General features: G+C 39.4%; 2 protein-coding genes across 2 annotated transcripts; both read left to right on the forward strand.

Annotated features, from left to right (window-relative positions):
* The first annotated feature begins 9154 nt into the window (after positions 1 to 9154).
* Positions 9155 to 18774, forward strand: LOC119733875 (golgin subfamily A member 6-like protein 22). Its single transcript, XM_038207240.1, has 4 exons — positions 9155 to 9514; positions 17190 to 17288; positions 17425 to 17622; positions 18493 to 18774. Exons 1-4 carry the CDS (start codon positions 9155 to 9157, stop codon positions 18772 to 18774), a joined length of 939 nt encoding a protein of 312 aa, XP_038063168.1.
* Positions 18775 to 19873: 1099 nt separating this feature from the next.
* On the forward strand, positions 19874 to 21491 carry LOC119733876 (spindlin-3-like). Its single transcript, XM_038207241.1, has 2 exons — positions 19874 to 20930; positions 21367 to 21491. The coding sequence occupies exons 1-2, from the start codon at positions 20814 to 20816 to the stop codon at positions 21484 to 21486; spliced, it is 237 nt and encodes a 78-aa protein (XP_038063169.1). The 5' UTR covers positions 19874 to 20813; the 3' UTR covers positions 21487 to 21491.
* Positions 21492 to 27281: the final 5790 nt, after the last annotated feature.

Consider the following 27281-nt stretch of genomic DNA (forward strand, 5'->3'; position numbering starts at 1 on the left):
TTGTTGTTTCCCGGTTTGTCGACAAGGATGGTGACATATTTGAGCCAATCAAGAGAATCAAGATCATGGGAGTACAGAAGAAGACAGTTAAGCTGAAAACATCAACAAACAAACTGGTTGAGATGAAGCAACAAGGAAGTGTTGCATTGCAGCTGCTAGCTAAATGTGAAGGGGAGGAGACATTGTGGGAGTTCATGAAATACCCCTTACTGCCTGTACCACCTTCGCTTGGGACTCCAGACGGCTTCTTAGCAAAGACAAATAAGAGCACTGGGATGAACTACATCACTAAAAATATATCTTCGGAAGAAGTGTTGAATCCATCTGCTGAAGTGATGTATGTTGAAGATGGTAATGCTCTTTTCTACTGCATTAAACTACAGAAGACATTTGGAGACGTCTGTCGAATGTTGTTTTCCATGGCCACTTCGGGTAAGCGGGACAATGTTATCTTCAGCACAGACAGCTATGAGCCACAATCAGTCAAGTCCCAAGAACGGTTGCGTCGAGGTACAGGGGAAAGACGTATCATCAAAGGAAGCAGCACCCGCTGTCCTGAAAGCTGGCCATCATTCCTGGAAAACGATGGTAATAAAGTCCAGTTGGTCAATCTCATTCAGAGGTGTTGGACAGAAACAACTACAGCCAAGAATGTTATCCTTGTCAATGCAGGTAGAGCATTTCAGATGAAATTTGAAAGTTCATCGGAGATCCTTGAATTGTATTCCAACCAAGAGGAAACGGACACAAGGGTTGTCCTCTACTGTTTGCATGCCGCAAGAACTGGGTACAAAACAGTCGTTGTCCATAGCCCAGACAGCGATGTATTCTTTATTCTCATGCACTTTGCTGCCACCATTGGAATAAAAGTGTTGTTTGAAACAGGAACCGGTGACAAGAGGCGCCTCCTTAACATCACTGCACTAGCTGCTGATCTATCACCAAAGAGAGATGCAATGCCCTGCTGGGATTGCACGCTTTCACCAGGTGCGATAGCACAAGCTGCTTTAAAGGCAAAGGCAAGGTCAACCCGATCAAGCTCATTGAATCGAACCCCAGATTTGAGGATGTCTTTGTCGAGGTTGGAGAGCAGTGGGAGGTTTCGACTCATCTGATGAACGGCCTGGAGGAATTCACATGCCGGATGTACTCCAACAAGAAAAAACGAGCCACAGACGTCAATCAACTGCGCTGGGATCTGATACAAAAAAAGTCAGAGGGGAAGGTGTCAGTGAAAAAGAACATCGACCTAGCTAAGCTCCCACCATGCAGAACTAGTCTGGAGCAGCACTGCAGACGGGCGAACTATCAAGTTGCCATCTGGAAGAGGGCTGCAGAGCATTGTGCAGCTGTTCCTCGCCCATGGTGCAATCATGGTTGGGCCCTTGAAGGCGACACAGTTGTGCCAAAGTGGTATGAAGGTGACACTTTACCACAGCAGCTGATCGATTCACTAGCAACAATCGTAGATGAAGAGTCTGACGACAACATTGAGGAAATGGATGACAGTGAGTGCGAAGACGTTGGAGACAGTGACACTGACAGTGACAGCGATGATGAACTCTAGGATGCATAGCTATAGAACAGTATTCTTGTGGGGCTGAGGTGTGTTGAAATTGCTTGACTGTTTCCTTGATTGTTTTTTTTGTGTTTTTTTTTTTTTGGGGGGGGTATGTACGTGTGTGTTGGTTACTTGATCTGTTTGTTCATTTGTCTGTCTTTGCCTATTTGTTCTTATGTCTGTATGGGTGTCTTGCTAGTTGTCTGTGTGTCTGTCTGTTGTCCTGTCTGGGTGTGTCGGGCTGTTGTCTTGCTGTATGTCTGTCTGTTTGTCGGTCTGTTTGTTCTAGGCCTGTCGACTGAAGATGTTTTCCTTTGGGTCATATGTCTGCTTCACTTTTAAGTTGTCTGTAGTCCCGTCTGTTTGTTGGTTAGGCTTTCCATGTGTCATTACCCGGACATTATCACGCAGTGAAGACCGGATCGCCTCCCTGTTATTCCCATTAATAAAAAAAAAAACATGACAAATGGTTGAAATGTTCCTTTTTTAATTTTCCTTCAACGGTACGCGATACTTCCAGACTGCTGCCAAGGCATTTTTTTTTATCAACAAAGACTTCACCATTAGCAGGAGGTGGGAGTGTTATAACACAAATATATATCGGGATAAAATTGTACTTGAAATGGCCATATTAACGATGGAAACGATGATTTCCATAATAATAAATCAAGTTAAACAGCATTTGAATGAAAAACACATGTTTTTTTTATTGATTGAAGACATAAACAAATAGACGAAACTACATTACCGTACCTCCGAATAATGGTCGCTTCTTTCGCGGAATAATTACGTCTGTTTTTTCACTGGACGTCGCACGGCTTTACACTTATTGAGCGTTCGATGTAAACAAATTAGTTCGGCAAACAATGCTCTATAACTTCCATGTGTTCCATTTTTTTTCTATTTAACATGGATATTATTGTTCAGCAATCGATTAGGAATCCTTCCATATAAGTGGTGCTCAGAACTAAAGGGGTTACACGGGGGTCTAAAATCCGATGGATCTATCATATCTCGCTCGCAATATGTAACAGGGGTAGATCCAGAGATCTGCTGGGGGGGGACCTGAATTGAAAAATGACCTTATTTGACAAAATTTTGATCAATGTTGGGGGGGGGGGGGGTCAATGCCCCCATAGCACCCCTCCACCCTCAAAGCTTAACAGATGGAAAGGGGTATAAACGTAAGTGCACGTATATTCATTTGCTTGCGAAACCTCTCTGTACACAAAAAAAAAACTAGGTATGATCCTATAATGGAGATGCAACTAGTAGAAAGAGGCAATTGATGAAACAGCACAGAACTTTCATAACTTTCATTCGCACATTAACTTTTCGCACATTAACTTTTATTCGGAACCAACACCAGCACCCAATTTCATGAAAGTCATCGTAACTTATGATACATCGCAGCGCTACTACATGCACTTTCGATGCGTCGTATCCATAGAGCAATATTAATTTACAAGAGCGCTAACTCCTCATTTCGCGCGCGGAGACGCTTTGAAGCCGCTCTGGGCGCAGACATTTTGAATCAATGTACGTGTTTGTAAGAACATTAATTAGATGGAAAGTGTATTCCAAGTGCAACGCGCAAGTAGAAGATATGCAAACAACTTATTAGCGCACCATTGACGGTTAAAAAAACGTGACGGCAAAAAGCATCTGCAGTGAATACACGCACGCGTTGCACTGTTTGCGTAGGGCAAATTGACACGCTCATTTGCTGATAGTGCGTTTCGGTTTTGGGCATATTAGCTTTCGATAACGCACCGGTTTGGAATACAAACGCAGATACAAAATGTCTAGGTCTCCATAGGTTTGTGCACAAACATGGATGCGCCCAGCAGGCATTACTTTGTACACGAAGTTAGCACTCTAGTAATTAATATAGCTTTATGGTCGTATCCCTGTGATGCGTTGCACAAGTGCGAAATTTCTTGGGTGTTTTTTATAAGCATTGGGTCCTTATAACTTATAGCATCGTGTCTTTATAACTTTATTCAACAAACAGTAAATAGTCATCTGATATTCAACAGATAGTTGTGTTATTGGCCTCGTGAAATCAGGTGTAGAGATGCAAACTGAAGACAGACTTGTAAAATTACATTGCGCTTTGTTTACCTTTGCGTATTTGTTTGGATCTCATCATGATTTATTGCCCCTTGCTTCCGTTACATTATGAAAACAACACACAACGTCATTATGTACATTCATTAAGACTATTGCTTAACTTTTGGGGTTTTTTAGGGGGGGGGGGTGAGATCTTGCCCTGCCACCTTCCTATAGAACTGCACAGATACATTTAATACTCTTAACAAATACTGACTACAATACGCTTTTCTTATATTATAATCAGTATGTAAACAACACAACCTTAGCACAATACTGATGCACACTTCAAAGAGGGAACACAAAAAACGCAGAATCAATATCCTTAGGGGCCTGCTATTTGCAACAAAACCAGGGCTGCCAACTTTGAGTAAGAATAGCACTCCGCACCATGACATCACCCAAGGACCCGAATTTCTTTTTAAATTTGAATGTGCTTGTCTGAGTCAATGTGATGTCATTAGTGCGGTGTGCTATTATAAAACCTACATAATGACATAATGCTTTGTTTACGTATGTGCACATTTCTATGGAACTCACATGGACATGGTTGTTCTGATGCATGCTCTCGCATGCCGTAGTCAATTATAGTGCCCATGAAAACAAACACATGATGTTATTATGTTGTAAAGTTTACTTAGGCCAATTTTACATCACAAAACGCTTGGATTCGTCTTAGGAAGGGTAACTCCTAATTAATTCGCGACTCGAGCTAGCATGGATTTCACCAAAACTTAAAACGTTAGTCCATTTTCAGTTTTTCAGATATGTTCATTTAAAAAAAAGTATTCAAAAGTATTTAAAGATAGAGTCCATCATATGCAGCTTCCCAAATAGTAACTGACGAAATTATTGTTCAAAATCATACTTGGTTTAAAGATAGTAATAGCACTAAACTCCCTATGAAATTATTTCTTCACACATGCTGTTATTTTGAAGAAAACAATGAGAGAAGGCATTTCCAAATGATGCGTATAAAGACTCATCGTTTGGAGATTCTCGTTTTATTGCTCGGCGAAGCAGACGCAAGCATTGACAAAGACGCACACGCACGCGCGGTTGCTATAATTCATCGGTTCGTGCGTGACATCGCGTAGCTGCAATCGGCTGAAGGAAAACGTGTACCAAATGCAGAATTCAAAACACGACTAATACATGTTTGATTTGAAATCACAGATCCTAGAATGTTGCTCTTCTCAGGATATACAGCATTCACTGAGCTAAAACTCTATAACTTTAGTTATTAAATAAGCACCCTTCTTCAGATTTTAAGCACTTTTGTTGCTTCAAACGAACATACATGTAACACACAAATTGCAAATGATGGACTTTTACCTTTAAAATCTAAAATGCTTGAGTTTTCAACTTTGTGAATGCAGCATATTCTGAGATCTCAATTTCAAATCAAAATTTGCCTAGCTATGTTCAAGGGCAGATCCAAAGAAGTTACTGCCGGCGGACTTCCCTTGTTTGATAAAATGTTGGTCTATGCCAGGGGCGGATGCTCCCTTGAATCCGCCAACGTTGTTTTGATTTGCACCCAAATTCAGCATCCAGACATTTGGCTGATTGCAGCAACGCCTGAGCACAATGACCCAATGAAATATAGCAACCACGCGGGTGTCTGCATCGTGTCGGTTTTAACACTTCTCATTGTTTGGAAATGGCCTACTTTAATTATTTCCTCCAAAATGACAGCATGCCAGAAAGAATCATTTCACAGGAAGTTTATTCCAATGTCTCTCTTTAAACCAAGTACCGGTAGGCCCTATGCTTTTGAACAATGATTTTGTCAGTTACCTTTTGGGTAGCTGCAAATGATGGATTGTAGCTTTTAATGCATTAAACCCATCCTAACCATGAACTTACTTACGACCAGTATCATATAAATCTGACTTCTGTAAAGATCGGACTCCTTTACCCTATTTGTTAATCCCTCTCATGTGACAAGTCAATATCCTCTATACTTACGCATGCGCAACACTACCAATGAGTCCCAATTTCATTTAGTCGAATATTCACGCTACACCAGCTTGAAGTTCTTCTTGTCCTATCTTCTTCAAATTGTAGGTTTTTTTCCCCAGTAGCGAAGAGAGTCGATCAACAGGCATAAAGTGTCAACAAGCAAACTGGCTGATTTCTGGAATGGGAAATGTGTAGTTTGTATTTAAGGAACGTTATTGACCAAATTTATACACCAAAATGTAATTAGACATCAAATCTATTTAAGGTTCTATTAGAAATTTATCACAGGAATTTTCTTTCAAACATGGCCATTTTGGGGCAAAAGTCCATCTGTTTTGCCCTCCAATGTGTGACGTGATGTCTGTTTTGTCGAGCAATGTAAACAAACTGAAAACAGCCATTAACTAGGCATTTTGGATGTGTCTCAAGTGCTTAAAACATGTTCAGTGAAATATTAGCTATAAAATCTATCTTAGAGCTGGGACTTGTCCTAAAGTGCGCTGTAAACAAGTTTTGGGAGACCAGCTCCTGCTAGTGGAGCTAAGGAGCAGAGCAACAGAGGGATGGGTAATGTGTACTGTGTGTCAAGTTTGTTTCTGCATTCAATAGGAGACGCTGAGCAATAGAGGACATTATCTTCAAGCAAACTTAAATCCTCGATCCCGATTGGGAGATCCATGGCAACAAGCCGCGCTACATAAAACCATATACCTTGTCCCATACCCCACTCTGCGTATTGCGCTATTCTAAAATGCAAGCGCCATTTCGTACAACACGCACATTTAGAAAAACTGCTGAAAATATCGTGTACAGCATGTGTACAATCTTTACTGTGCGTCAAGTCTGCTTGAAGATAAATTCGTTATCTCACACGTGCGCTCGTGGAACACGGAATAGACCGCTTGCAGACGCGTTCGATAATTGACGCGCGAAGGTGCAAACGCCATGTTGTGGGACAAAATGTGCATGGATAGATATACGCTTGTCCCACAACATGGCGTCGCGCGCCTTCGCGCGTCGATTATCGAACGCGTCTGCAAGCGGTCTATATGGTATGTGGAGCGCAAAGCATTACATAATTCGTGTTCCACTCACACTCGTGGGATAACTAATAATATTCCTGAAGGTTTACAATAAGTCACTTCGGTATTTCAACTGCGCTTGTGCATGGTACGATATAGGTCACAGGTCATTTGGTAACTTCGAATGATAATCAAAGGCGTATGAACACGCAGGGAGAAGGGCCGGCGTACAATGCTCGCACGTTACTTACAAGCACAATAGGCAGCCGCGTAACATCACGTATCACACGTTATTATTCGCTCGTACCCCTGCCCTGCAAACAGGACGCTGGTCAGGGCTGATGAGCTTCACAGAATCTTGTGAAGGAAGTACAGATTGACCTTCGCATGCAGCTAGCGCGCTACGCACGATTGGTACCGGTGTCATATGAAAATCGGACTTGTATGAAAATCGGACTCTTTTTCCCTTTTATTGGATAAACCCTCTCACGTGACCGGTCCCTCTCCCAATTATCTATGAATGAGCATGCGCAATACCACCAATGAGTCCATATTACATAAAACCTAAATTCATGCTACACCGGAAGCTAGATTGTGTGACGCGTTCTACGTCACAGGTCAAGCAAATCTATCCAATGAAAGCTCAAATGTTAATACTCGCTCGTACCCCCGGTCCTGCAAACAGGACACTGGTCAGGGCTGACATCATTTGATCTCTCATTAGATAGATTTGCGTGACCTGTGATGTAGAACGCGTTACGCAAACTAGCTTCCAGTGTCCATCGTGCGTAGCGCACGCGAGCTGCAGGTCCATCTATATTTCCTTCACAAGATTCTGTGAAGCTCATCAGCCCTTACCAGCGCCCTGTTTGCGAATCCTGCGCTCAAGCCCTTCATTGAAATGATCACATGAACCTCTTAAGTGTGCCAAATAGTCTGATCGTCAGACCATGAATTACCTTGAATGTGGACCATCATCCCCACTCAGTGTCAGTAAGCACTCATCAATGGTGTCAGTTAGTAAGTCAATGTTCTTGCTTGCCAGACTGCCTTGTAAATAAAGTTGCCTTTGTTTTGTCCAGATTGAGTGCAATGACAGTTACATCTCCGGGTTGGTACCTCAAATTTCTGAGTTAGAAATAAGTATTTTGCAGTTTATGGACATTTTCAACACTGCTTCATCGTTGGAAATGTTAGTATTCTATGTCAAAGGTCATTACATAAAAATCGAGGTACATGTACCGAACTGGCTTATTGAAGATTGTGTCCGAAACACAAGTTTTATGAGTAAGCTAGTATTTCATAGTGGCAAAATTCGCCAAGGTGCACACGCACGCATCACGCAGGATGAATCGCCAGTCTGGATTGTGTCAATTAAAATATTCTTATTGTTTAGAGTGATACTAGAGGGAGAAACACGACAGTGGCCCAGGAACATGAATAGGAAAAAACCCACAGAATGGCAGAGCAACAAATTTTACTTACAAAGATCTTTAGGAACTTTAAGAGATTAAAATGTGGGGGGGGGGGGGGGGGCTTTTATAAAAAAGGTATTTATAAATGGGAATACAAGTGTGGTATTAAAACTTTGTTTAATACCATTCATTTAACATTATTAGTGTCAGAGATAAAACTGGCATATGGCTCAAAGTTTACTTCTTACTTGAGAAAGTCTAGGGAAAAGTCTGAAATCAAGTCCATTCAACCACACAACTCCACTACTCCACTTGAATTCATACGTGGAGAAAATCAGGTATTTTCGTCTTTCTCTTCCAACAAATGCCAGTGAAATGTTTCGCTAATGCTCTCTTCACTATCCGCGAGATAATCATCACAATTTTTAAAGCATTGCATTTAGTATAACTAAATTTGAAACCTCGGGAAATCGCACAACATAATGATTTCATCCACTAGATCGTCCACAAGGCTACCCGTTCCCGACCGGCTATGTGTGCTAGCGGACGGTACGTACGCTGGTACCATTGCATATTTTATGGCAGAGGTCTAAAACTGAAAAATGGTGGGCGCCCAAGCAAAGCCAAAAGTGTCATGTAAGTGCTTCCTTTTTAAGGCCAATAAAATTAAATCTGCCTATACATGTTTTCTTAAAAATGTCATATTTTTGGGGGACTGTTTTAAGCCTTTTATCAGTTATCCCAATAGCATGCGTGGAACACAGAACAACGTGCGTCTGTGTCCCATTCCGTGTACCACTTGATGTACATTAAAGATGATGGAACAAGATAACAGCTTTTTGGCGGTTATCCTATTACACATATGTGCATGTGGTATGGAATGGCGCTTGCATCTTAGAATTGAGGATCCAAGTTTGGAGATAATAGCATGATTGACGGCTCTGTTATTACATTGTATTGAAATTTTATGTTTTAGTTGCTGTAGTAAATCAAACAATTTCAAAACATTTTTTAAACAGGCAGCAAGGATCTTGCAGGCCTTAAGTCAGGGAGGGTTTGAAGATGAGAGCGAGAATGAAATGCAGGAGGAGGAAGGGAGGCAAAAGGTGATGGAGCAGCAGCAGCAGGAGGTGGAAGAAGAGCAGGAGGAGGTGGTGATGGATAAGCAACAGGAGGAGGAGGTGATGGAGAAGGAGGAGGAGGAGGAGGAGGTGATGGAGAAGGAGGAGGAGGAGGAGGATACGCAGGATGAAGATTGGAATATGGAGGAGGAGGAGGATGAGAGGGAGGAGGATGAAGAGAAGGAGGAGGAGCCATGGGATGAGGCGGCTGGAGAAGATAAGGATAGAGATAGAGAGGTCAATATATTTGCATACAGCAAACGCAGGATCGAAATAAGGAGAAAATATGCAAGTCAGAGGAAGCCAAAAAGAAAACCAGTAAGTTTAATGTGTCCAGCCACACTTTGTTCTAATACAGCGTGTGTCAATAAAAACGCAGGATTAGAAACAAAAATATTAAGAATATAAACCACCCCTGTTCATCATAATGTTAACCCTCTTTTCAAAGTACTTTTCCTTCTCTTCACTATGCTTTTTATCCCATCTCATTTGGACAATCCTGTCCAGAGATAGAGTACATTGAAGAAGGGTTATAAATTCCAAGCTGGTCTGATTTGTGAAATCACACATACCTAATGAAAGGTTTGAATTCAGTACAGGTGAAAGTATTTGTGGATCACAAAGAAGGACATGTGTGGCAGGATTAGGTTTACATAATCCTTTAGTCCACAATCAATGTTATTTGATATGTCAGAGACGACATTCATGATGCTTTGAAACAATGATAGTCCAGTTATTAAATTTAAGTGATACTTATCATCAGTTGTTCCAAAGAAAGTTTTGTTCTGGTTTAATTGTCTTCAATGCATACCTGCATTGTACATAACTGGTCGTTGTGTTAAGGTAATTGAATCAGACCAACCCGCTTCAGAAGGGCTTCACAAAACTTGTCATAACTTTTGAACCAAAAGTCCGAATTCCACCAAACAAAAATCTTGTCAAAGATGAAATTATGGACAATCAAATCTTTATCGAATTAGGCACACCAGTAGCATAATTTTCTCTAAAAAAAAATCGCTTTGAATCCTGCGTTTTTATTGACACACGCTCCATAGACAGTTTTGAACATCCCAGCAAAAAAAATTGTGTTTAATAATGAGGTTCGCAACAAAGTGACGCAAAACAAACTGTGATTAAATGAGTAAAGTGCACGGCAGCTGTATCTCTGCCCATTACCTGCAGTGTGCGATTTTTAAATCATGAAACCACTTTGTGTGATTGGGCAAATGCCATCAGAGAGATGATAATCCTATTAACCCCCAAACATTAGTGACAAGTAAACAACACTTAGTTAGTACATGTGATATATCTTTTTATCAATTACAAATACTTTATAAGTTAGTAATTTTTTAGTAAGAGAGATCCACATACATTTATAAACCAGGCATGCAACTGGGAATTTACAAAAAACAAGGAAACTCCAAACCACACAAGGCTTTGTTTTTTTAATTTGTAATGGCATTCATGAGAAGTAAAAAAACAAACAAGAAAATCAGCAGAACCGAGGAAAAGTTGCATGGCTGATAAACACAAAAAAACAGTACCTTCAACATGTTCAATCAAACTGGTGAAGATTAAAATATTGAAGTTTTTTTAATTTTAGTTTTGTTAGTTCTCAAAAGTTGTATTCGGGACCGACGATGATATGACCATGAAAGACTTTAATCTATTTAATCTATTTAAATTGTCTCCCTTTTAATCTAGTCCAACAGACTGCCAAGGAAATGCCCCTTCTGCCCGGACCACAAAAGTTTCAAGTTCCTATCACAACATCTGACTAGGAAGCACAACCTTATTGACAAATATATAAGCGCCTCACTGTGTTGGGAAAGTGCCGCAAAGAGTAAGTTCAAGCAATCGTTTGTGTTGCAGCTGCTGTCACTGCAAATTAATATTAAATTGAGACACTTTTTATCATGATGACCTCAAAAAGTTAAAGTGATTAATGCCTTTATAAAAAAAATCAGAAGTGGAAAGACCCTTTACATGTATGAGTGCTTGCATGCTTGACACAATTTTAACAATAACAATGAGTGAACCAAAAAAATGAAAGCTCAGGCGTCATGCTTTAAATTTCATCGTCACACGTGAAATTTATTAACATTATTCAATTAATTAATCACAAGTCATGCTTTACATTTAATCATTACACGTGAGATTAATTGACGTTAATTAACTAATCACAAGTATTTAAGTTTCAATTTATTAAATAATTTCCCCAAACGTATATTTTTTGTGTCAACAGACAGCCCATAAGGAAACCCAAGAAACCCAGCTCCTATGAGAGGCGACGAACAGATTGTCCGGTCCCTGGTTGCTATGGCTTGGGGTATTCTCGAATTGACAGCCATCTGTGGCGTGCATTTTTGGCTATATAAACAGCATACATGTTAGGATGCATGCTGCTTGTGCATGCATAACACAGTTTTTCCCACATTATCAATTTATTGCCATGTTTGCTGTTTTACAGTGAATCCAAATAGATTTTTGGACAAGCAAGAAAAAAAATGACTAACAGCACGATAATTTCCTTTTGTATTCGTGTTTGTAAAATCTTAAACATTATTTTGCAAAGCATATTTAATATTGTAATGAAATGTGCATTCATAAATACCTCAGACAGTTTAGCCATTCCTATTGGTCGAGAGCCCGTCACGTGGCCGGTCTTAAACGGATGGTAAAGACATGGCTAGCTGGTCTTAAACACTTTTCCAGTGTCACGTAAAATGTGGACTCCTACAAATCCAGTTCCTCTTACCGTTTCATTGGTTGAATGTTCACAGTCCTCGCGTAGGCATGCGCAACACTACTAGTGAGTCAGATTTTTTTTAGTTCTGAATTCAAAACGCAACGCCCCAGGTGCGTTCTGCGTGACATCCCACAAAAGGTGCCATGCGCACGTCAATCTCCATCAAAGGGTTGTTTAAATCTTAATCGCCAGCTGAACACTCCATTATTTAGCTAGAGGGATGTTTCAAATAGCGTGAAGTGAACTTGTTGAACAAAATCGGGATTTTTTGACCGAAATATTTTATTTTTTTTGCCCGAAAAGGTATTTATGAATGGGAATAAATATATGCTCGGTCGATATTAATCACTCTGTTAAAGAGTGGGTGCTGATAATTAATTAATTATCAGCACCCAGACTCTAAGCGGTCTTAAACAGAGTGATTAAAACCTCTCAAGCACACATTTATTCCCTTATTAAAGAAAAGAGGTTTTGGGATCAACAACAGTTAAATATATGAAAGCACGAATCAAGTCCAACTTGAAAAATTACCTTTGTTGGTGATTAACTGACTTCAAGTGATCGATGCCATCAGATCTGGCCGAGTCAATCTTCTGAGTAAACAAACATTAATCAAGGTCAACAGTTAATAAAAATGTCAAAATATTACATTTTGCAAGACATACTGCTGTATCCAACTAGGAATCGTGCTGTAAAAAGATTCATCACCCAAAAAGATTATAATAATAATAATAGCTTTATTTACAGATGGTAACCATCTGACAGATGATTTTCAATGGGCCATCTATCAATTAAAATATAATTAAGATTCTGACAGGTCTGAAGGAATTCACTGCATATAAAATTATCAACAACTACATTTTGGAAACAAGTCTACAACTCACCCTAATGTTTGTCCTCAGCTGACAACTGGGGCGATCACTCAGATCAGTATGAAATGACTTAATGATTAACGATTGGCTGGCGCATGGGGTCACATAAATTTGCATATCCAGGCATATCAGATGTTTGACAGAGACTGGGCTTCATGGACAAACGGGTGATACTCAGACTACTTCCAGACATGCATTTAACAAATACTGCACCCAATAATGACCAGATTTCTTGATTCTATAAATTTACAAGGAATTTGTTTTTGTACTTGTCAACTACAGGTCTGGACTACCTCCTCGACGCCTTTTAAGAGTATGAAACCCTCCGCTTTGGCAGCCTGGAGTCCTCCCGCAAGAATGCATGCCAGCACAGAAGACACCTCCTTGTATGCCAAGAGAGGCTGGGGTTTAAGGACCCAGGGGAATTAATGAGAGCAAGTGTGCCCCAAAAGTAAGTTTTATCATGTGTAATATAACCTCCATGATGTAATCATGACATAAATGTGTGTGACCGGGTTTCAAATAAAGGTGTAGAGGAACCCACTGGGCTTATCCTTCCTGATGTTTATTCTGAAAATAGACGAAGACAGAAATAGACAGAAATAGCATGTCTTGAATGGTCTTCGTCGAACAGTGATTTTTACAATAAGTAATCAAACAGTTAAACGCTAAGCAAAATTAATCAGAACTTTATTTAGCAAGATGTACTTCCCAAGAAGCAACTCAAACAAAATCATGAGATAAAGTAATAAACAAAATAAACCGATATACTCATTTATTTTAGACTCGTTTGGATAAACATTAGTCATGTTGGTATCAAACCCAGAAAAGATTCCATCATTAATTTAATATACATTTCCCTCTTTCCTGACTGGTTCACAGAGGACTTAAATTCCTCAATTTTAATTCTGGGTGAACCTCTAGAGGAAACCAAAAAACTAGAACTATATGCAAAGGATTAGTTAACTTTATAAACAAACTAAAAAACAACAACAGTTTATCTGGTTTTCAAAGTATAAAGATAAGTTGACCGTAATGTATTTGGAATTTTGGATTAAATGAAGCTTTGAACAAAAAAACTGTCTACAGATTCAATCAACATTGGCTTGAAAGGTTTTATCATTAACAACTTCTTTTGTGAACCTGTTTACAGAGTGTTGAAATTCCTTCAAGCGGATAACAGACAAGCGAAAACTCAATGCACGTACCTCCAGTCGCTGTCAAAGCTGGCTCATTTCCTAATCATGCACCAGGAGTGGAGGACACGCTATGGCTTGGCAGAAGCAAAATTGGCCAGACTTAAGGACATCAACGTCGATTTGACTTCCACCCTTCGAAAGGCCGTTTGCATACGGGAACAAGAGCTCAAGTCAGGCATCACAAGTACGCACTTTATTTTTGTTGGGCAAAGGCAAAAGAGAGAGAGAAAAAAAGAAAATGCAAAAAATCTAAATTTTGTTTTACTTGCCTGAAGTATTGTTCTCCACACAATATCAGCTGAACAAGCACAAGAAAACTAAAGGCCATATGTGCAAAAGGGGGAAAGGAGAAGACCAAAATTTCTCAAAACAGTCCAATGTTTGGGATTACATCCCTCCCAATTCCCCCATAAATCTATGCCAAAGATACAACACAAAAACAAAACCTAAAGGAAGCTGTAAAAATGTTGTCAAGTTTGTGTCAAGTTGTGGGATTTTTTTTGTAATGAAAATGCTGCTGCTTCTCTTTTTTATTCTATTCCAAAGGCCAAAGACCTTGTACAAGTTTTTTTCTGGCACCCACTTTTGGCATTAATTTTTTGTCATACATCATTTAAAATTGGTATAGGCATAGTCCCAAAAGCAAATATGTGTCCTGAAGACTGATGCATGATGAAGTCATCATGGGTCACCTGATTTTGTTTGAACTGTTTTCATAGGCTGAATAAATCGGTAAACTAAATCAAAGTTGAAATGTTTACCTCCTCAGAATTGATGCTCCCAAATGATGATGTTAAGATAACAAATGACTTAGTATTGACCATGCGGATTCGTCCAAAAATGTATGCGAATCACTTCATTTGTATCCTCAACAATAGTATTTTAAATTGTGAAAATGATCTCCTGATGAGCAAGCATTACAGTCTTTGCTTCTGTTTATAAATATAAATGTGTACTGAAAACCAGTGGTAAGCAGTTCTGAAATTGATTGTCTTCTACCTCATTCTGAACTAATCTGAAGGACATCCAATTTAAAGACTGGCATATTCATGTACTGGAATAAAATATGAACTCAATACATGCAATAGTTATGTACACCCTGTTTAATATTGTACTTTTTTTTAAATGACTTTTGGACGATCAAGGACACACCAGGGCCATCAGGTTATGTGGCGGTAAGTTCTTGCAAGCTTTATTTCTGTTGTTTGGGTCAAAGTAATGTTTTTCTGGATCTTGGAAGTCCCCTCGATCATCTTACACCAAGCCATTCCCAGAGCATGGGGTCTTTCATACTTAAAAATGCCCATTTTTGTGGGCGGGGATTGTATGTTAAACATATGGCGCATCGTTCAATAATCGACCCACTATTAAAAATAGATCCAAAGTATATACAAATACCCCTTGCTCTGGGTCAAAGTAATGTTTTTTCTGGATCTTGGAGATCCCATCTATCATCTTACACCCAGCCATTCCCATAGCATGGGGTCCTTCATACTGAAAAATTACCATTTTTGTGGGCGTCGATTGTGTGTAAAACCTATGGCTCATCGTACAATAATCGACCCACTATTAAAAATAGATCAAAAGTATATACGAAGACCCCTTGCTCTGGGTCAAAGCAATGTTTTTTTGGGTCTTAGAGTTCCCCTTGATCATCTTACAACCAGCCATTCCCAGAGCATGGGGTCCTTCAAACTGAAAAATTACCATTTTTGTGGGCGTCGATTGTGTGTAAAACCTATTGCGCATCGTACAATAATCGACCTACTATTAAAAAAAGATCGAAATTGTATGTAGCTATCGCAGCGGGTTCGCGATATTGACCTTTTGTATTCGCGGCGCACGTAAAATTACCGAATTTAAATTGCTACAGAACACTCACCTTTCAGTTTTTGGCCACCAAACTTCACAAACTTGCGTGAAATGTTATCGAAATTATGTCACTGAAAGATTTCTTACATTTTGGAAGTAAAAAAAGTGACTTTTGATAAGTTTTTCATAGCACTGATTTTTCGTGGCCGAATTCACGATCGCCATTTTTGTTTGAATGACCGGACCCGGAAGTTAGGGGTTGAAGGCGGTCACAAAAATGACGTGTTTTCCGCTTTAAATGACCTTTATACTCGTTTTAAAAGGTCAGAAAGTAACCTGAGAAGTTTTTCTTGTTATGAAAGCTACTTTCACGATCAAAATCGATTGATTAGTTCCCCAAAAAGAGTTTTTTGTATCACTTGTACAGAAAATCATCATTTTGATTGAGTTTGAATCAGTTTTTAGAAGGTATTTAGGGGACGTTTTTTAAACACCCATAAATGGATTTGGTGGCTTATTTTCTGCCTAGAAAGTCCAGATTTCAAGCTGAAATCTGTTTCGCTCAGTGCGAAATTGACAAAAACAAAACTTGGGTGCCTTCTTGATTTCGCCAGATTTTGCGTCCATCACGTTTAATAACTAGTACGTGTGACTTTATGATTAATGGTCATGGGCGCGTCGCCAGGATTTTTTCCAGGGGGGGGGGGGCAAAGCAAATTTTCCCCAAAAATTCATTAACTTGTTAATATTTATATTCTCAATTTATCATTTTTTCCGGCGTGAGCAGGGGAGCATTTTCCCTACCCCCCCCCAATCAAATTACAGCAATATGTCTTCGCAACTCTTTTTCCTTTTTTCTTTTTCTTTTTTTTTTCTTGGGGGGGGGGGGGGTGCCCCTCCTCACGACGCCCATGTTAATGATAACAAAAAGGACAAAAAAATGATGGCTTTGATGAAATTTTTTAAAAAGTCGGATTGATGCAGGCAGGCGGACATAATAGGTAATAACAATAATTTTATTATTAAAATAAACTTTTCTTTTACATTAAATTTAAAAGCACATTGTTCAAGATCGACCTCAAGACTGTATTGTGAATATCCTTGGAACTTGAACTAAAGAGATCATATATGATATGGTAAGATGATTAACTACTTCACTTTTTCTCTTCTTTCTGTTTGTCTTTCTCTTGTCTTCATTTATTTCATTAGTATCATTATTGTCATCACCATCTGAGGAGCCGCCCTCTTCCTCCCCCCTCCTCCTCATCATCCCAATCGTCATCATCACCATCAATCATAATTGTCAATATTCTTCTTCCTCTTCTTCTAACATTTCTTTTATTTCTCATTCATCTTTACAGTCAGATCAGGATCAGTCACCTGACCAAGTTCCTTCACAGCCATCCCCTACATCTTCTGAGTTGGAGTGTGGGCAAAAGTGGCCAAACGAGCAGCTTCAAGTGAGTTGTTGTTTTTGAGAGTAAAATTGTCACTTATTGGGGCATATGTGAATGTTGCTGGTGTAATTTTCATTGATGGCAGAATCGTGAAATTAACCAATAGTAATGCATTTCTCCTCAAAAATGTATTTAACAGTTAGATGAGCCCAACAGGAAAGAAGCTGAGCATAAAGCAAAGAGGACGAGGAAGTGGTCAGACTCGGAGGAAAGCAGTGAGCTGTCCCAAGAACTTTTGGACTCAGGGAGAGGCGGGAATTATGTCTACCATGTGAGAGAAGACGGCACAGTAGTGAAAGAGTTTCTCAGTCAAGTAGCGAGCCTAAGTGTTGAAAAAGTAAGTATACATGTAATTTATTGAAAATTCTATTGACACAGTGCCAGCAATATAACTTGGGAGATATGCATGTGAGAAACTGTAATTCAATACTTACAAATGTACATATTCTTCTTTTAGCAAGGCACATTGTGTAAAGTTGATTTCTTGTGCTGTGTTTGCAAGTAGTGATGATAATAATGACCAGCGGTAAACCCAGCGCAAAGAGTTTCATACACAGATATCACTAAGTGTTCCCCGCAGAGTTATATCAGCCATCAGAAAGTGATAATATGTCCTAAAAAGTCAAATTAGGCACTAGCAGGGAAAATAATGAAGCATTTACTTAAAAATACTTATTATTTATCAGACCAGTCTAATAGGGTTTGTGCACGGGATGTCAAGTGATGAACTCTTTCCAACCCAGCTTTTGTTGTATAAGTTAACCATTGGTTTTTCTCAGGAAACACAGACTGACTTGACTCTTGCAGACTTAAGAAGACTGGAACAGGGATTGCACGAATTAAGACAGCTATTGCAATAATGGCCACTGCTCGTCCACTAGCCCCACCCAAAAATAAAGAGATAATTCAGCAACTGGATACAGGATCGCTTTCTGAAACGGCAACATGGATTGCAGAAACATATTCATATCCTGAATCACAAATTCCCAGCATAGTTCAGAGAGAAAGACGGGTTCAAGATAAGTACAAAAGACTTAAAAAAAAAAATAAGCACAAACAAGGAGGGGAAGAAACACTGAAGAGCTGGTTAGAAGAAACCTTTGAATTTCCAGCAAAGCAGCTTCCATTCACCAGGCCACATACTGTCACACTTGCCGGTCAACTTGAAAGACTGGATACTCCCTCAACCAGTAAAATTGTGGGAAAGACTGTAGATGCAGAAATAAAAAGCAGGGATGATAAGATACAGGAATTAGACGAAATGGTCAAAAGAATGCAACGTGAGATCGATGAAAAAGCTGGAGCATTAGAGAGTCTTCAAGAAAGAAACAACAAGAAACAAGCAGAAATAGAAAGAGTCAGGCATCGGGAACAATATTACAGATCTAAGTATGCAAATTTAGAACAACAGTTGGAGCCACCGCAGCAGCATCAGCCAGGAACTACAGATGAAACCGAAGACCTCAGGAAACAAGTGATAGAACTTTAATATGCATATGACATCTTAGAAGACAAAGTGCAAACAAGTAGTGTTGTTGAATTGTTTGATGAACACACTAAACAATATACACCAGAAACCCAGAGATGTGTTCAAAAACTTCTCACTGATAATGTTGCAACAAATCGTGTTGGTAGTGTGATATCTGGAGTTCTCAAATTGGCAGGAAAAGAAGCCAACAGGCTACCGAGTCAAGGAACTGTGCGCAGCATCAATATGCAGAGACTCGTTATTGCTCAACAACAACAAATAGCAGAGGAACTTCCAAGCAAGGAGTATACTACGATAGAAACTGATGAGACATCAAAATTTGGACAGAAATATGGGGCATATGCTATCAGAGACACAGAGGGAAGACCATATGTTTTAGGCCTAAGAGACCTTGTCACAAAATCGGCCAAAGACACTTTGGATACATTAAAGCAGATTCTTTGGGACATTGATAAACTCTACTACAAACCATCACATAATCTGGCTTCACAAAACCTGCTCTTTCATCTGCGCAATACCATGTCAGACAGAGCAGCAACAGAAGGAAAATTCAATGAACTTCTGGAATCATATAGATCAGAAATCCTGCCCGTAATTGTCGAGGATTGGAAAGACCTACCAGAGGAACTGAAGACTCAACTTGGAAGGATGAACAATTTCTTCTGTGAACTGCATGGTTTAGTTCACATAGCAGAAGCAGCTAACAGCTCAACTAAGGAAGTCGAAGTCCTGCATTTTGAAGGACCTGAAAATGTACCAATCAAAGACCCAAAATTCAGAAAAGCCTCTGAATCTGGAGTTTGCAGACTCATACGCACCACATGCAAAGTGTTTGCATATGGTGGTGATGCTAAGACCAGCTGCCATGGACGTTTTGTAGTTGTGGTGAATGACCTACTGAAGGCCGCTGGCTACCGAAGTCTTCCTCTCACACCATATCGTGGTAACAGATTTAACATCTTGTTTCACAATGCCTGCTGCATATACTGGCTGCACCAAGAAATGGTGGACTTCTTAGAGAAAGAGGGCAGTGCAACCTGGGTACTACATGACCTGGAGGTCCCATTCTTTCTGGCTGAGTGCAAGGCGTTCGGTCTTATCTGCAAACTCGTCACGACTCCACTCTGGAAATTGATAGAAGATCCAAACATCAATATAATAGACATGAATGAACGATACCTTCAGTTGGTTACATTCCTCAAAGATGTGTCTAACAACAACTTGGAGGATTTCATGACAGGAAAAAAACGTCCCTTTCCAGATGTTAACGTAAAAGATGATGTCTTGTACAAAGCTGTCATAGCTGAATCAGAAGTTGACACTGATTGCCTAGTAGTTCTGGGTTCTGTTCTCCCCGTCTTGGCCAAGTTAACACAGAGACTGTACCATGATCATCTACCAGGAGGAAAATATGCAGCTGCTACTGAAGAAATGAGAACAGCAGCAAAATGCACAGTAAAGCACAATAAGTATTGTGAAACAATCTTTGCATTCTATGATCAAATGCTGCGAACGAGGCCACATATATCAACAATAACTGCAGAAGCAAGCCTGATGTTTACATTTAACAAGACTGGAGAGTGGCTTGACGCAAAAAGTGATGAAGAGGAGAAGAAAATCCTGCAAGAATCAAGAAAGCAAGTGAAAAGACTCCAAAAAGAGTTCAAAGACAGACAGAATAAATAAAGGAACAAAAAGCAGAGCTCCAAAGAGAAAAATTTCGGAAGGGAGAAGCAGCAAAAAAGAAGGAACTTAATGCCAAAATCCAACAAGCCAATGATATATTGTACTGGGGACTTCTTCAAAGTGAAGAACAGGTGGATCAAGCAATGATAGGCTTGTCTAATTCTGAAAAGTTACATCTCCTCAAGGCACAGCTGAAGTTCAGAAAGAACCTACTGGAACAAAAAGCAAGTGATGTCAAACTATAAAATTTCTCAGTACAAGTCGAGGATGATGAGGGTAATAAGAAGAGGAGGCAGTTACTACCAGATGAGCTAGCACAAAATGTGAAGCAACTGATCAGAGATGGCCAACTCATGGAGCGTCTAGAGGAAGAACCCAGTGGTACTACTAGACTTGTCAACAAGAGAGTCCACCACAGATTTGAAACGGATCAGGGAACTAAATGGTGGAGAGGGAAGGTCATATCACAAGTGAGAACTAGCAATGTTGCTTTTCACAACATGAGTTCTTATCATTCCCTTCATCATGTAAATCACGGCATGAATACATGGTATGACTACACTTTGTTGAAAGCAGTTAACAACAATATTGTTCATATCATTGAAGTTGGAGTTATACAGCCGTTACATGCACAGGTACTAATGTTCTTTTTAGTATTTTCATATTTTTTTGCTCCATGCGTTACTATTAATTTGCACTGCACAAAAGTTTCACCTTTTACAGGCACAATTGTTTTCTAATTGCTTTTTTTTCATAGGTTGTGATATTGTGTCATGTTTTGTGACTTGTAAAGTCTTGTGAGCTACAGGTTCATATTTACTCTGATTTGATGCGGAAAGCCGGTTTTTTTTCAGAATATAACAATCTAGATCCTGAATGCAGTTTCTTTTAATTCTTTTGATTTAGGTACGAGGTTTTCCATCATGGTTCAATATTGCTTACGAAGAATCACCGGACACTGTTTACACTTATCAACTCCTTGAAGATCTTGAGGCTGGAGACCTGGTGATCGAAGAAGAACATTAGAACAGTGAAACAAAGGTGGCATTGTAAATATCCTACATGCACTGTTAGATTTTATAATGTATGGGCAATTATCTTCTTTCCTCACAAAAAATAATAATAAACGATTTTGTGTAACAGACAGTAAAGATGATGAAGAGGTTTGTTTTCAGGTCACTAAGAGGTGACTTTCAGAAGGTGTTTCCTTTTAATGGCAGATGATAATTACAATTTCATTTAGAAGGCTACATTTTGCTCACTAAGAGCTTTCATTTGATGTATAATTTGTCTATGTTTAAGAGAATATGAAACTATAGCAAAAGTAGAATTATTCCAAGAAAGTGTATCTAAATCACCTACTAAAGTTCCATGATTCGGACATTTAAGAAACTGTAAGTTTCGACTGGAGGCATCCATTTCAATTTTCTTTGCACCATTGCATTGCTCACATCAAGGGCTTCAATTTGATATATAACTTGACAAAATCTGACAAAAAATGAAAACCAAATGAATGTAAAATTAAAATTCCAAGAATTCCACCTGCATGACCGGAGAAAGGTTTCATGGATTTGCATTTTTAAGGAGCCATAACTTTCGAATGGAAGCAATTATTTTTGTACCATCACATTTCTCTTATTAAGAGCTTTTAGACCACGGGGCATGGCTGCAAAATGTGCTCAGAAAGTGATTTTCGTGGCGCACCTCTCAAATCTAAGTGAATTTTTGCAGGTTATTAGCTGAGACCATATGGATGACAAAAAAACAAAATCCACAATCCCAAAGTGACCAATCATTTAAATATTTGCATTTTAATCAGCAGTTCAAAAAAGGGCGCCCTCTATTGACCGGGATTGGAAAACTGTGCACATTTTCAATGGGAAAGATTGTTTCATTGCTGTTGCTTGCTAAAAAGGGTCTCTACAGAGCCAAGACTCAATAAAAAGGAACTTGGGGTGACTTTTAATGCTCCAATAATTAATTTAAATATCAAATTTTCCATCCCATTGAAAATTAAGGAAGATTTTACAAGCCCTTTCCCAGCCTCCGTGCAAATGTTTCCTCCTTTTGTTTTTATTTCTATTTAGAATACATGTACATGTATTGCTCTTTTCTGAAATTCTTAATGGGGTATTATTGATTATTCAATTTTCTTTTTGGTTAAGCTACAGAGTATTTCTGGTTCATGATGTAATAACATTCAACAAAGTGTCCGACACAAATACGAATGAGTTTAGTCTGAATGAAAAAATAAACATGACCACGGGGCTTTATAACTTCAGCCTTTGAAGATATTTATTCATACAACAAACAATACGGTAAACAGTAATTAAAATGACTTGAGAAATAATTACATGTACTGTGATTGGCAAAGATTATAATACAGTGTTTGCGGTTTGTGTCTCTGGTGGAGCCAATATTTTTGAGGATTAAAATATACTGCAATAACATGTACTTTTGATTTTTGGCAACTGTCTTAAGTATTAAACAGTTCCAGGAAGGGATGTTGCAACCTGGCACCCCTCTTTTCTTCATATCATCTCAACAAAGGTTAGTCATTGCAAAACGGTGAACAGACATGAATGTTTCAACGGCGAATCCATTGGCATCTGAAAACTACATCCGTTAGTGAGTTCCGTTGTCTAAATTTCAAATCATTTGAAGGGTCGAAGGAGAACACGAAAAATGTCATCAACCTTCAACGAAACCAGAACTGCTGTTGAGAACATGGTACAATGTATGAAAGGATTGGTGAATACCTCTAAAATAAAATTTGAAACATTTCTCTCTACACAAAGGCATCAACCTAGAGCCTTTTCGGCCTTTTGCATAGCATCTTGGAGGACAATCTTCTGCATCCCCCCCCCCCCAAAAGGAATTACAGTAACAAAACACTCTCAATGATGTCTTAATAGAGTCTATTTGATCAACAACAAATAACACTTGTAAGCACGAACATTACCGAAGAGTAATAAACCTGTTTCAAGCCCTTACAATTTACCACAAAAAAACTTCTTTGGCTTCACGGTCAGCGCTTTAAAAAAAAAGTTTTGTCAAAAAGGAAATCACACAGCAAAATTATTTCCCATCCCCTTGCTGAAAAAGTCAACGGTGTCCATTTCAATTGTAAGATTGAAATTTGGTGTTTTTTAGTTGTGTACATCTATAACAATGTAAGTTAGTTAAACACAAGTCCTATTGATTCAAATTTGGAAATACTTAAGTGGATGGGAAGCAGACTGTGTGATTCGAAGTTTCTCAAGTGACAATCTTATTCCTTATTTAGATAGACGTACATGTACGTGATGGTCAGTTTTTACATTAGTTAATCCTCGATTTCGGAATCATCACTTTTGGCCCTTCACTTAGAATGTTTTCACAGTTGGTGCAATTGCACAAGTTTTTTCAAGACAGCTACACTGGCCTTTTGTGCATTGACTTTTTTTTTACATGAGCAATGGACAAATTACATGACACTGTCTGGGGCAGGGGGAAAGATCCATCCAGTGGATACTGATGTCATCATCGATGACCTTCCATCCTCTTCTGTGTGGAGACTAGACGGCACTTCAGGACGTGCATCCAGGGCCCGCTTGTATATGGCTGCCTAGTAGTTAGCCCTCTTTACGTGCAGGTGCAAGGCATCCTTGTTTGGCGGCATCAGTGACTCCATCACAGTTCACATCTGGAACATGTTGTATCTGCAAGTTGTCAAATTACGAGAAAAATCCCTTTCTTAAATGACAGCAATTTTTAATTGCAAATTGCATTTTCTTATTGTGCAACAGGCACTGCATGTTTTGACTTGAGAAATAAACATTAGCAATGAATGGAATGTTTTTTAAAACTGTACGAGAAGCAAATTCCCAGAGATTGTCAATTCTAAAGTAAGGCTTGTACATGTATATGTTTGCAAGTATTTCCAATTTGATTTAGCTACAAAATTATGAAACCTTGACTCAAACTAAATTGTGTAGAGGAAGGCTCTATCTCCAACCAGCCCCTGCTTTAGGCATGTTATATTTTTCAAGTGAGTGTGCTCATGTGACTCCATAGAAAAAAGGCAAAAATACCTTGACTTTCATGAACAAACAGCTGTTTCTTTGCAGGTCTTTCTGCACGGTCTATCCTGGAAACATCACAGATACGTTTGTAGCACTGCTGAATGTGTTGATGGTATCCAAATGCCTGTAATTGAAAACATATTTTTAAAATATCACTCATTACTCTCATTTCAATTATTTCACAATCTAAATCTTTGGTCTTTCTGCACGGTCTATCCTGGAAACATCACAGATACGTTTGTAGCACTGCTGAATGTGTTGATGGTATCCAAATGCCTGTAATTGAAAACATATTTTTAAAATATCACTCATTACTCTCATTTCAATTATTTCACAATCTAAATCTTTGTCAGTTGATTGTAGAATTATGGGTCAAAGAGAAATGTTCCATTCAACTCAGCTTCACCTTGTCGAATGGAACATTCTTTCATCCAACTTAGGAAAAGATTTACATCATGGCACCTTCAGGTACAAACATTTATTATCCGTACATGTATATTACTCTTCACATGTAGTGATCAGGGGAAAAAATTTAAAAATGGAAAAAAAAGTGAAAATCTAAAATCTAAATATATTGACAGTGAGGGCTTGACATTTACTAGAGAAGTGGGCAGGTTCTCATTATTTTTTTAATTATATTATACTTTCTAGAAAAACAATAGCAAGGAAATAAAAGTACAGTTGAAATGAGGACGCTATCATATGAGCTGCCAGCTTAAAGAATGGCAAAATGTTGGTTTTAACGACTTTGTACTTAGATAATTATAAATTATTACAGAGCAAATTGTGGCTTAAATTGAATGGTAGACCCACAACATACTACACAAACAAATCCCCAATGATGCCAAGTATAAAGTCAAAGTAGATTTTGTTCTCCTTATTTTTTAAATCAAGGGAACCGGCCGTTCTTTACACAGTCGCCAAGTTCAGGGAGCATAGGCCTACTCAATATAAAATGTTCTGTAGTGTAATGTAAGAGTCTCTTCCTTGTCTTAAAATCCTATATCTGAGTGAGGGGGAAAAATTCTTTGATCTGTGGCTTTTCCTAACCTTGCCAACCATGATCATCAGATCATGCTGGCTGTCAACAATGATGGACGGTCATGACGGTCATGACGGTCAGATGGTCTACTAATCACATGTGCTAATATTATTACTAGAAACATGTTTTACAAAACAAATCACACATCATATGAATCTAGGTTGTAGAAAAAAATATTCTGAAATATTCCGAATCCAACAGCTTCTTATAATTAAGTTCAAGGCAAGAATACGAACTAACGTAGGCCGATGATTCCGGTATCTCCTTCCGAAATTCTCTCCTTCCACCACGATCGAGACGAGAGTGCTGCATCAGTGCACGTGCATGCCGATGAACTTCTCCGCTTTTTCCACGATTTCTGCGTGTGTTGATCACCCCACATTCTTCCGACTAGCAGCACAAGCAAGTACTTTTGTCCAGCTTGTCTCGAAGAACGATGAAACGCTCTATTCGGCATTCGAAACATGCATGATTCGTCCGAATCGCCGTCGTCCGAGTAGCTCATGGCGGCCGCCATCTTGCTGTCTAGTAGTGCTTACGCGCATGCGCGTGCTCTTACTTACAGCGCCCGCTATTGGTCCATTCACCGCACCACGACAGAAGGGCCTCGCTGATTGGTCGTTGGAAAATAATGACGTAATTCTTCACTCGGCATTTTTTGCGCCGAAACGGATGAAATCTGAACTTTAAATCGCGATTTTGGTACGGTTTTGGGTCACGGATCAACGGTGGATTTTATATGTGGGCATCCTAACAGCTTCCTGAGTAGTTTAAAGTACAATTTGCTTAGATGTGTGATATGCGTCGCGAACCTGCAAGATAATCGGCCATGCATCTTGGTCTATTTAATTTCATGTATAATTTTACCATTTTTGAAAAAAAAAAAAATCGACTAATATAGCTATTGTATGCGAAGACCCCTTGCTCTGGGTCAAAGTAATGTTTTTTCTGGATCTTGGAGTTCCCATCCATCATCTTACACCCAGCCATTTGCAGAGCAGGGGGTCCTTCATTCTGAAAACGGCCCATTTTTGTGGGCGCGGATCGTGTGTAATACATATGGCGCATCGTGCAATAATTGACCCACTATTCAAAGTCGATCAAAAGTATATACGAAGACCCCTTGCTCTGGGTCAAAGTAACATTTTTTTCTGGATCTTGGAGATCCCATCTATCATCTTACACCCAGCCATTCCCAGAGCATGGGTCCTTCATACTGAAAAATTACCATTTTTGTGGGCGTCGATTGTGTGTAAAACCTATTGCGCATCGTACAATAATCGATCTACTATTAAAAAAGATTGAAATTGTATGCGAAGACCCCTTGCTCTGGGTCAAAGTAATGTTTTTTTTCTGGACCTTGGAGTTCCCCTCGATCATCTTACACACAGCCATTCCCAGAACATGGGGTCCTTCATACTGTAGCGGTTTCGTCTCTTGTCCCTGCAACCCGGTCGGGCCAGCCCACGTCAGCGAGCGGTCTAGCGTTAGAAGGCCGGCGACGCCGATCCGTTTTGGCGGCAGTTTACCGACTGGCCCGCAGCACACCACCAAGTTCAATCAACCACACCCAAGCCTAATCTCTTCACACCTCGTTGGACGGGGGACGACAACAATAATGGGGGACAGACACAATAGATACAGGGCAAGGCTTCTTCTTTATTCTAAAACACGTGCGCCTTTACTAAGGCGCTTCACCTATCATACATCTCTAC

The sequence above is a fragment of the Patiria miniata genome, unplaced genomic scaffold (assembly GCF_015706575.1).
Source record: "Patiria miniata isolate m_02_andy unplaced genomic scaffold, ASM1570657v1 HiC_scaffold_26, whole genome shotgun sequence".
Classification (NCBI taxonomy): Eukaryota; Metazoa; Echinodermata; class Asteroidea; order Valvatida; family Asterinidae; genus Patiria; species Patiria miniata.

Coding starts and splice junctions, on each gene's coding strand:
- LOC119733876 (XM_038207241.1), top strand. CDS start 20,814: ATGGAGCGTCTAGAGGAAGAACCCAGTGGTACTACTAGACTTGTCAAC. Junction 20,931..21,366: donor GAGGGAAGGTCATATCACAA/GTGAGAACTAGC, acceptor CTTTTGATTTAG/GTACGAGGTTTTCCATCATG.
- LOC119733875 (XM_038207240.1), top strand. CDS start 9,155: ATGCAGGAGGAGGAAGGGAGGCAAAAGGTGATGGAGCAGCAGCAGCAG. Junction 9,515..17,189: donor GGAAGCCAAAAAGAAAACCA/GTAAGTTTAATG, acceptor TCATCTTTACAG/TCAGATCAGGATCAGTCACC. Junction 17,623..18,492: donor CGAGCCTAAGTGTTGAAAAA/GTAAGTATACAT, acceptor ATTGTGGGAAAG/ACTGTAGATGCAGAAATAAA.